The 11,943-nt window shown below is 39.8% G+C and overlaps 1 protein-coding gene across 1 annotated transcript; it reads right to left on the minus strand.

The window, feature by feature from the left end:
- Positions 1 to 8,498: 8,498 nt before the first annotated feature.
- On the minus strand, positions 8,499 to 9,813 carry FAM43A (family with sequence similarity 43 member A). The gene has a single exon (XM_072410151.1). It carries the CDS (start codon positions 9,690 to 9,692, stop codon positions 8,499 to 8,501), a length of 1,194 nt encoding a protein of 397 aa, XP_072266252.1. The 5' UTR covers positions 9,693 to 9,813.
- Positions 9,814 to 11,943: the final 2,130 nt, after the last annotated feature.

Consider the following 11,943-nt stretch of genomic DNA (forward strand, 5'->3'; position numbering starts at 1 on the left):
AATGAACATTCAGTACATAACCCAGCTACATGTTCAACAGTGTATTACAGCTGTGTGTCCTGCAATACACGTCATCATGGAATAGGCCTGAGGCTTACATATGAGTATTGCACACGTTAAGACATCAGTTCATATTTTGGAACTGCAGGAAAATCAACAATGAAAGTGCTTTGCTTTAAAGCTGTATTAACAGCTGATAGCTGATATAAATGAATCTGTTTGCATATTACTGCACCTACTTTAGGCACATTCATACAACCTGTAACAGATTTGTTGTATAACTAATTCTACTTTGATCATGCTTTCCTGAATCCAAGCTGCTTATGTAAAAGAGAAAACTGGGAGTATGATTTTGTCTGTTGAATGTGCTCTGTTGTTGTGAAAATGTGAACCTCCTATACAATGGAGTACGTGTTTCATATTCTAATATACTGGATATCCTATTAGCATCTTTATATTAACTGTACTTATAATTTCTTTATGTGCATAATATAAATGTACATTTTCTTTCTATTTTAGCAATTGCTAAGCTATTATTCTCACAATAAACATCTAGAAATATTATGGTTAAATAAGAAATAATCCATTTTATATAGCATGGAAAGAGTTAGGATAATGTATCAGAAATGTAAGCTCATTCTAAGACCTATAAAGGAAAACTGCCTTGTCATTAATGCTGCAACCACAAGAGAAGCTAATGGCATGCTAACAAGAATTTTTAATTCCACTCCTTTATGAACAGTATAATACCTAGAAGATCATTCATATATACTATATATACAAAATTCCCTGTGTAATGAAAAACCTGAAATACACAGTGAGGTTACGTTTAGAGTCTTTGTTTAGATTCATGTGTAGGTGGAAAAGGAGAACTTGGCCATAGCAACAATCAGATTCCAGCAGTCAAATGTCCACGATAGACTGATACTTTAATACATGTAAGCTACAGATTTTACTATTAGGACATTTATACACATTCAGTTGTTTTCTTAGATTAAATAGAAATCCAATCATAGAAATAGTCTGTTTGAGGTGTTACATGTTTATAAAATAGATTGGCAATGGTAGAGTTAAGAGATTATGTTAATTCGTAGTTGGTGTGACAGTTTGTTATATAATTGCAGGAAATCCCGTGTACACTGTGAGTGAGTAGAGATAAGCCAAAAAGCTCTTGCTCTAAGCTGGATGGATAAATATTGTTTGTTTGTTTTTTTGTACCTGTGAGGAGTCGTACTTCACATTAGAGATCTGATGAAAAATACATAATCCAGTAGAAGTGCAACCCTTGCCTTTTATGAAAACCAAGTATTTGCTGCAGGGGATAAGTATACTGTGGGTGCACCTGCTCTTACAATTTAGGACCCCCTGCAAAGTCTCACATGTATCTTTTAAGCCTGTCCTGATGCCAGTGAGGATTAATAAATGACCAATTGGGAGCGAGCATTGTGCTTTCCTATGGAGCTCACTCATCCTCCACCTTCTCCTTTCTATAGAGCAGAACAGTGCTTTGTGTACTACACTCATTCTTTCATCTGTCACTGGAAACAATCACAAAAGATCATTTACAGAAACAGAAATCTGACATTTATCTTGTCTGTATGGTGGTAAAGCAGGATTTGGTTCAATCAGTGGAGGTCATTTTTTGATTTCTTTTAGACTTGATCTCTGATTTATCCTGATAATATTTACAATATTAAAGAAAATCTGTGACTGTTAAAAACATCCTCAGCAAAGCAGCATGGAGTGAAAATTCTGTACAATAATAGAATTATTATTATTATGTACACATAGAGGTATTATTACCATCGCTTATTAGTTTTGAAAAAAATGGACCTAGCATTTCTTGGTCCCATTGTACCCAAACTTCTATGAGAACCCCTTTGGGTGGATATTTTCTTACCTACGATACAAAAGAAACCTAGCTGCAATGTACACAAAATGTGCATGTTATAATACACAACAATTTTACCCAACATTGAAAATTCAGTGTCGGACAAAATGAACCATTCATCTAACCATTTTCGAACATTGATCATAAAGCTAGAAAAATACTACTGTACACATGTACTGTAAATAGGCAATATGCTTTAAAATCACTTGCTTAGGGCATATTCAGACTAGCAGACCACTGGGTCCCCAGAATCCGTAACAGAATGTCTCTGCTGTGCTTTTTTAAGTGGCTGCAAATCCTACCTGAACAGTTTCTTTTTTTCACTTTTTTTGTGACTTCAACCCGCTTGTAAAAACACATGCACACGCTTTTTTAAGCATTTCCAAGCAGCACTATTTAAAGACTTACATGGGTACAAAGATGGCAAACTGCCCTGGATGTTGCAAATACCATCTAAAAATGTGCAGCAACTCTGCCACCTCCTACAGCCTGTGAATTTAAGGGCAGTGAACAAACCCTTTTAATCAAATGAGAAAAATTGTCTGCTTGCAAAAATAGCTAAACTGAAAATGCCCTAATAAAGGTACCTAAAAACTTGCAACAAAACCTGTTCAATCAGTAAATAAATAATAACATAGAATTTCAGACATAGAGCAAAATCAGAAGCTGCATGAATGTTGATATTCTTCTATATTACATTGCAGCACTTGAGCTTGTGTTGGAATGGTGATCTAAAAATAGCCCTTTCCCAAGGCACATACAGTGTAGTGCTAGAGTGAATGTGCTATTTCTCCATGCACAGGAAAACAGCATGTTGTGTCTAAATAGTGAACATGAACAACAAAATAGCGGATAATGCCACCAAACACACAGTTACTTTTTCTTTGTATGTTCACTCATTTTCAGCAACATCAAATAACAACAGAAGTTGAAATAGGTAAGAAAAAAGTTTCACATTAATTTGAAATTTCAATATAAGTTTTTAGTTTAGGCAGATGCCTTTAATATTTAAATAAAAATTAATAAGTTTACAAAAATTCAGATAATTTTAAGGCTTTTTTATACATTCATACATGTTCTTACAATATGTTGGACAGCTAAGCAAAAATTATTTACTAAAGACAGAATTTATAATCAAAGCTCGGTTTCATTATACAAGTCTGCACAGTCTCTGAATTTCATTTCTGATCCAAAACCTGAACTGATAAAGTGATGGGATTGTCTGGGAATCTGAAGTGATTTCAACAGCTGATCAATCATAAGCGACCAATTTTTTGGTCCTCGGTCTGATGTGGAGGGTTAGTTGATATTGTTCAAAAGTAAAGTTGTGTGGTATATAGGAGATTGAGTAAATCCAATGATGAGCTCCTTTGGAGCATCTCCATCGTGATCTTTTGCTTCACCCTGTCCCTCTTCTAATGACTGGAAGGGCAAAAAATCGTATAATTCTATATATAATTCTATTTGGTGCTGAAACACATTTATACTGACAGGTGAGCTCATTACAAAACCTTAATAAAAATATTCAGGAATTGTCATAGAGCTATTGCATGCAGCAATTAATTTGGTTTGCATTGCATTCTCTGCAACAACAAGAAACAAGATTGTTACAGGAATGTGAAGACTGAAATAGACAACATATTGGGAACACATGAGAAGAGCATGCAGTAATATGCAGTGAAATTATCTAAATTTGTTCCTCAGCACAGTAACCCTAATGTCACACAATATCCTGATCCAACATTTACTAATATGGTTACAGCTATAGACAACAGTGGGCACAAATATTCTCTTTGCCTAACATGTCCTCTGCTGTTTGCAGTTTATCTCGGGTTGCCTTTATGATTATTTCCAAGAAACACTTTTCTGTGAACAATTAGGTGATACTTTTGGCAAAAGGTAAATCAATGTTTTGTTCAGTACTCTTAGTTTTGCCAGAGAACTTGGTGGACACAGCACAAAACCAAGAAAGTTATTTATAATGTGAAACTGCAAATTAGTGAGCTCCTTTTAGCTCAGCCATGTCTTTTTTTGCACTCTTGAGCACACACAAGTTCATGACCCAATGTCTAGTGATATTATTCATCAACTCATTGTACATTGTGTGGCTTCCCTGTTTAGCCTCTTGCCATTAGATTTAACTTTTCCTGTTTCTCTTTAACACGTTGTTCTTTGAAATGTCATTCAACTAGTAACGTAGTACAAAGGAATATTGTTCACTTGCTACTTTTCATCTAGATCCCATAGCTCAGAGTATACAATTTCAGTGAATAGTGGGTGAAATGCACCTAAAGTCTATTTTCCTGAACAGTAAATATATACTTGTATCAAATGACTAAAGGGGGCTGGTTAGAGAGTGTGACTTTTTTTTTGTTTTTGTTTTTTTTTAATAAAGTGGATTTAACAAAAATGGACAAGAATTGCAACCTTTGGCTTTTGTGAGGATCTTGTATGTATTTGTACTTGTAGTAAAAATTGAGGTCCATCTTTAGTCCATAAAAAAGATTATACAAAAATACCATGAACCATGAATCTTATGTATTATGTAATATAATATTAAACTCATATGTCATCAAACAGAAGCCCCCTTATAATATTAGCAACGATTCATATCTCTCTCTCTCCATATATATATAATATGTGTGTATTTAACCAGTTCCCTGAAGATTAGTTTTATGATGTAATTTTTTCAATCTGCCTTGGGTTCACTGATTTATATCATTACTTCTAAGGTCATGTTCAACTTGCAACCTTTATGATAACTATAGAAATAAAAATATAAAAATCTCTTCCTTGCAGTCTTGGCAGCAGTATTGTCTGTAGGCTAGGCTGGACATGCCAGAATTAGCAATTTTTTTTTAGTGTGGCACCCTTATTCATCTCAGTGACAACCCCGGCCATGTTCTTAGGTCTTCTGTTCTTCCATCTGTGATGAGGTACTTGGTACTAAAGGGATGTCATACGTTATATCACAAAACTGGAACCATTTATGTGATTATGGTAAAAGAAGAACCTCTCTATGATCACTCCAGTTCCAATACAGGATGATCCAGTACAAAGCTATAAAATATAACTAGGTAATATAAATAGCTCCAAGCCATATTTCTATAACCATAGTTATTATGTCCTCTAGAAATATTTTTTTCAATGTAACGTGAATCTGTGTGGATAGAAATGGGAAAACTTCCATTGCTGATTCCTTTCAGAGCCGCTCTGGGCTTATCTGTCTGTGGAGTGACTGACCAGAAACAAAAATGCAATCCTGACAATAGCTGGGACTTTACCAAATTACTGAGCCACTTCATGGAGGAGGACAGGCCCAAAGGCTGTACATTTCAGTCATGGCAGCCCCTATATTTTATCTCTCCTTTACTGTGTTCATATCTGATTATTTATGTGTCTCTGTAGCTCAGCATGGGACAAGCTATGAGAACTCCCTCATCTAACCCACCATCTGCTTTCTGGCCTGTGTCAGATGATTTCCCATGGAGGATAACCTGCTGTCTGACATACACAAGCTGGCAGCAGCAGCCAGGAGGGACGGTGCTACACATGGAATATTTAGCTCATTGGCTTACAGGACGGGGTAAAGAAAAATCAGACGGGGCCAGAGTCTCATTTCTTACTTTATGTTCACGTGCTGTGTACAGTTGTGGATATTTTTACCAATGTGCATGGGATGTCTGTTATTGATTTCATTTACAACTCTTGTAGACTGTAAGGAATTAAATTACTTTATTTCATGGACAGTAGTTCTAAACATGTAATGTTCCTTACTTCTGTTTTTACGTCTTACTACCACAAAGCTTTGAGGCCAGCTGCTAGCCGCATGGGCAGGGATACATAAACATGAGATTGCCACCCAGCCTGGCAGAAAATTACATGATTATTGTCATAGCTAAACATTCACAGAAGCAATAATTAAAGGTAGAGTGAGGAAATACTTCAGGAAACCTACCAACATCCAGGCAATACAATTAGGCCTATATAAACTGTTCATGATGTGCTGGGGTTGCCATTTATTTATTTATTATTAATAATTGCACTTCAAGTGCACCTTCATCTCAGTATTTCTGTGCACCAAGCGTTTGCACCTGCAGCATGCACATTTATTTTGTGTGTGGGAAGACGATTCAAATGAATAGGTACCCTAACACAAAGAGGACCAAGATGAATGGCAGATTGCTGCCGTACTAGGAAAAAACCCTGGGTTGATAACTATTTTGAATATGCTATTGTGAATTTTGTCCAACATGATGGGTATTTATTAGTCATCAATAAATAAATAATAAATTAGGTTATGGCTGCCTGGCCGGGCAGATTAGCAGTGGTGTGGATGTTGCCTGTTTGCCTGGCGTTCCTTCATGTACATGAGAGTACATTAGAGTTTTCATGTACATGAGAATTTACGAGCATACAGTAGCATTTTTCTTGGGGCTACCCTGTGATCTATAATCACCCATTTACAAATACACCAGGATGAAAGAGTATTTTGTGTGGTAAAGGTATTGTATTGCGTTATGTGTAATGCATCCAGGCTATGACGTCCAACAGAAAACTAGGAATATAGGTCAGGAAAACTAGACCAATTTCCGAATACAGCATCAGTAAAGGAGGAGCAGGTAACCTGCATCTGTCAGTTACATGCAAGAAAACGTTTATCTTAAATTAGTTTCTTTTATTATATTTTCCAGGTGTGCAAACCAACATCATAACAGTGATGTTCTTTAAAAAGAAAAATAATTATATACACAACATATGTACAAGTGAACAAGAACATATTGGTCTTTTGCACAGCAAAGATAACATTTATATGTCTGTAACAAGTATGTACAATATATATTTACACATATGAAACACTGGCAAGGTACTTCACAACAGTGCAAGTATTACAAAAACCATCATGGAATGTAATGAAATAAAACAGGAAGTATCCCAGTGGGCAAATTAAAAAAAAAAAAAAAAAGTAACGCGAGAACATACAACAAAAAGACGTGTAAACATTTAAACATGTACCAATTCTCCCAGAATATTAATTTGTGGAGTTTTGGCAGGTGGTGGTAGGCTGGTGAGGCATGAAAACATTTACCAAGTTGTTTTTAATAAATCACTGATCTCACTATAGGAAATTGATTCAGGTGGTTGCTATAGACTACTACACATCCTACTAAATAGACCCAATCTCTGTAAAAATAAACACATGTATTGCCTATAAGGACCATTCAGTTTCTATGATTTGACTACAGCAAATGGAAACCTGTCTGGCTGCTATCTGCACATTTATTTTCCTTGTTTAACAAAATGCCCCAAAATCCACTTGTGGCATAAAACCATCTTACAACAATAGGAATATACTCTTACCAGATGCCATAGGCACTGCTTCGAAACTTTTATAAGTCATGTTCACCTAGGAAGTTGCAAGCATGACAGATTATAAGAGGCAACAGCTCCATTTTCTCCTGCTTGCCATCCATGAATTGTCACTTTAACATTTCTAGCTGCAGTTACACTACAATTCCCATATTATAAAGAGAAGGAGCTGCTGATGTATCTGTTTATTCCAATGTTGTTTAAAGAACTAGATTGTTTTTTTGTTAGCAAATTGATACAAAAGTATCAATTTTTTTGTTAGAAGAATGTAATTTAAACAAAGGAAGAGCAGTGTAACAAAACAATGTATCTGAAAGTCTGCTAAATTTTCTTCCTTCTGAATTTGGACTTGTAAGTACAATTTAGATGGCCCAAAAGATCTTCTCAGTTTTATGATCCTCTCTATAAAACTGGGAGCTTGCCTGACTGGAAATAGATATCCACAGTCCCAATCCAGACAGGTTTTCTTACACAATATACGTAGTCATACAGGAGACCACAGAAATAGCACAAGGGTCTTTGGCATGAACAAACAAAATTCTTGATTTTAGCAGAATCTCTTCAACAATGGATGGTAAAGTAGAACTAACATATTTTAGACTCTAAAATCAGCAAGTCACCATTTTACCACAGGATTAAAAAAATGACGAACGGGAAGAGTGTGAATGTATTCATTGTGCACATAGGATGAACCTTTTATATTCTGCTACTAGACGGCAGCTGAGGGGACTGATTAAGCTGCGATTAGACAAAGCACTTGGTCTGCTTACCTCTCAGCTGTAATGAATTAGTGTACCTGGTGCAAGAGCAGATTGGCAATATTTCATGTGCCTGTGCCTCACCCCACCGCAATTATATGTGCAAATATCGCACCAAGCCAAGAACAAAACAGGAAGTAGACATGACGGGGGGACTTGCTGTGTGCATGGCCCCACTTGACTTTCTAGCATTGCACTTTTTTCCACTTTTCACAAAACTCCAAAAATAAACCCAGAAGACTGAACCTAAACAGCAGCTGGGAAGAGGCTGCTCACAAAGTGATGCTTTTCTAAGACTTTCATCATTCTTACTTCTGGAAAAATCAGCCTGGTTACAGGAAATGTCAGCAAACCTGGGTGAATGGGGCACCGCATACATTTGGTATAAGTTACTACACCAGAATCCTCGGTCTTAGCAGCAGTGCCAACTAGGACACATATCTAGGATACATTAGTCTCTCAATATACACTGCCAATGGTTACTGCAAACAGTGATGTGCTACTGCCCAATACATCCTCCATTTGTTGTGACTTTCATCTGTTATGTTTAGGATAAAGAAAAAATGCAAGTAATACTGATTAAAACAGAAGGTGCTTGCACCATAGCAGTCAAGGAACATACACCAGGTCACAAAGTGCTTATTATGCATACCATCCTCATAGCCATTACAGATGTGTCCATTCTCCTGGTTGCTGTCAATGGAGGACTCGCTGCCCGTGCTCTCCCCGGATAGCAGTCTGGTGACCCTTAGATCTGCTTTGAGGGTCTGCAGGTCATTGCCGAGGCTGAGCTCCCCCAGGTCACTGATCAGCTGTGCCAGCTCGTGCTTGGCCTCCTCGTCGCCCCCTCCCCCGGTGTCCAGCACATCCTCACACTCGAAGCTCATGGCCCTCTCCTCCTCCTCCTCGCCCTGCTGGTCCTCGGTGATGGATCCCAGCTTAGGGGCGCTGCGGCTCCTCTCCACCGGCGGCTTGTAGCAGCACTGTCCGTTCAGCAGCTTCCTCAGAGGCACCAGGGGGATGTTCTGCTCCCCGATCAGCTGCTGCTGCTGGTGCCGGGCGTCCTCTCGCCTTTTCAGCCTCTTGAATTCGGCCAGGGCGTTGGCGGAGGTCTGGTAGAGGAGCAGCGCCATGGCCTTCGCCTTCTCCGGTTTGGACACCAGCACGGCATGGCAGCGCAGCATCACCGCCTTGTGCTTCATCTCGTGCCGGTAGATCCAGGCGAAGATCTTGGGCAGCCGGGGGTCGGCCACGCAGTAGGTGACCCGGTGCAGGAGGTAGAGGTGCCCGGGCCGCTTGGCTTTGTCCTCCACGTGCACCATGCGGATGCCCTGGGAGCTGACCGTCAGCTTCATCTTGGTGCCGTGCTTGCCCATGTCGGACTTGCTCCAGATCTTACACACGGCCAGGTCGGTGCAGCCCTCTCCCTTGGACTGCAGGGTGGTGGCATTGCCCAGGTACAGCACGGTGTAAGTGGGGTCCTCCCCGGTGATTCTGATCTTCTTTCTCTTAGATTTGAACATGCTGCCCACCCTGGTCAGAGCCCCCTCCGGGCACGACTTGGCGAACGAAGTCAGGGCGCTGTAGTTCAGGCTCACCGCATAGCCCTTCTGCTTGGTCTGCTTGCTGTCCTCCTCGATCAGATCGAATTTACTCTTCTTCCAGGGCAACATGTCTCTGCGATGAGAAGGTCCTATAGCATTGCCGGGTGTATGGGAGAGCTGTCAGTGCAGCGCGATCCGGTGCATTCATCTCCCGCACACCGCGCTTATATCACACGGGCAATGCCGCTCCGCTCTGCGCAGCCATACATATAGCTTGGAGCGAACCATTGGCCGCTACACGGGAGGGGAGGCCAGCGAATGGAACCGGCCACGCCCCCTTAACCCATTCCTAACCATGAGAACCTCAGCCAGTTATAGGGGATTTATTCATTTACAGCTCTGGAAAGAGGAACTACACATGACATAAATCACAGCAAATCAGGTAATATAAAATGACAAATACTACATTTATCAGGAATCATGATGGGAGCCAGGAGTACAATCACTTATGATAGAGCTGGGCTGAATGAGGATTAATAAAAATGGCACAATGTTATAGCAGAGTGTTATTGTATACATTTCAGGGACCACTAAAACAAATGTTACATTCATCATTGGAACCCATGTCTTCCACAAGTGTCACTTATCCCTAAATATTACATGAACTGAACTCTGAAAGCTGTGCCCCAAATAGAGACAGAAAGGAAGAGTAAAATATCTTGAATATCCCCTCTACTATTAATATCAGAGCCATGTAACCTTTGGTGGACATGTACAGTATAGAAGTGGTCACTAATATCGCCTGTGGTGTTACAGTGACTATCATAGTGGTCTTCTCACATCAGAGATTCCAGCAAGGGGTCACACTCACAATCAAAGTACCTGAATATGACATAGTATTAGCCTCTTACAGTCTTTATACAGCAGGGCTGGAGAATAAGAAGAAGCAAGCATCCAATCAGTTTGCATGCTGACAAGAAGGATGCTGATAGGCAGAAGAGCAAAGTGACGGAGAGATGAGCTCATTATTATTATTATTATCAGGATTTTATAGAACCAACATATTGCACAGCGCTGTACATCAAATAGGGCCATTGTATTGCTTCTCTTTTCACTAACCAGTTACTTACTGGGGCGGGTCCAGGACGACCCTGGTTTAGAACAAATGGGTTGTATAATGCTGGACATGAGACTGAGGACATCATTGTCAATAAATGTACAATGGATTGAAAGTAAATAGCAAAAGCTAAGCTGTCCCTAAAACCCTTCACAAACTCCTAAAATTGACCTTAAATATATATATATATATATATATATATATAAACCTACTATTTAAAGTGTCTTCATAAAAATTGAGGGGTTGCTATTGCTGAGCCCTCCTTTAAGAATATTTGTTTTGGCAGTTTTGCTTTTAATACTTTCTGAGTCTCTGACCTGGAATACAGATAAGGAATTGTGATATTTGCAGCATGCTTGTTCCAGGTCTGTGACACAACACTTCTATTCTGGAAAGGGGGACAGCAATGGCAGCCTCCTTACTTTATTTATGACACAGTCACTTCCTAACCAACCAATCCCTCCTAGAACTGAATCCTAGTCCTTATACACCCCACACACACACATACCATGATAACTATTTTTACCCTGCTGTGACATTACCATTGACATACATGGATCAAATCTCCTTACAACCAGCAGCCTCTATGGAAGGTTGGCAGCCTCTACTAGTGTTAGATATCCTGTGATACTAATCACAACTAGCACTTGAAGAGAACCTGTCAACAGAAGCGGATATAGGGAGGTGCAAAGTGTGCTACTACATAGGAGTCCCAGACCCTCCTCAGCCAACAGGGGCTCCTACAAGGGTGCAGAGTCAGTTTGGTGGGGGGCCCCAAGTCAAATCTTCACAGATGCCCACTGTTGGCATGTCCGCCATTGCCAGTCACTATTAGGAATGAGCGAGCAAAATTTTAAAATTTGATCTCGCGGTGAATCGGGCAGTTCTCACTGAACATGTAATGTGAACACATGTGAACATGTGTAAATTCGGCCGTCGAGATCGAATTTTTGGGACCTGCAAAAGCGATCGGGAGCGAAGCTGACAGCTCTGCTCCCCTGATTGCTCTTGCAGCCCTGTGGTATGTGTTCCTGGATAGAGATTCTCTATCCAAGAACACAGAAGGTCCCGCAGCTGTGCTCATCATGCATTCATTGATGAGTACACCCACTGGATTCACACTGACAGGAGGAGTACCGTGGCTGCAATGCAGCTGTGAGAATCTTCCTGTGCGTGATCCCCTGGCACTGGAGGTTACTGGAGGGCTTGCCCTCATTTACCATCTACAGCCCGGGGATCGTGCACAGGAGGATTCCCACTGCT

This window comes from Pyxicephalus adspersus, chromosome 4 (genome assembly GCF_032062135.1).
Source record: "Pyxicephalus adspersus chromosome 4, UCB_Pads_2.0, whole genome shotgun sequence".
Taxonomy (NCBI): domain Eukaryota; kingdom Metazoa; phylum Chordata; class Amphibia; order Anura; family Pyxicephalidae; genus Pyxicephalus; species Pyxicephalus adspersus.

Excerpts from the sequence above, each read along its gene's own strand:
- FAM43A (XM_072410151.1), bottom strand. The coding sequence starts at position 9,692 with ATGTTGCCCTGGAAGAAGAGTAAATTCGATCTGATCGAGGAGGACAGC.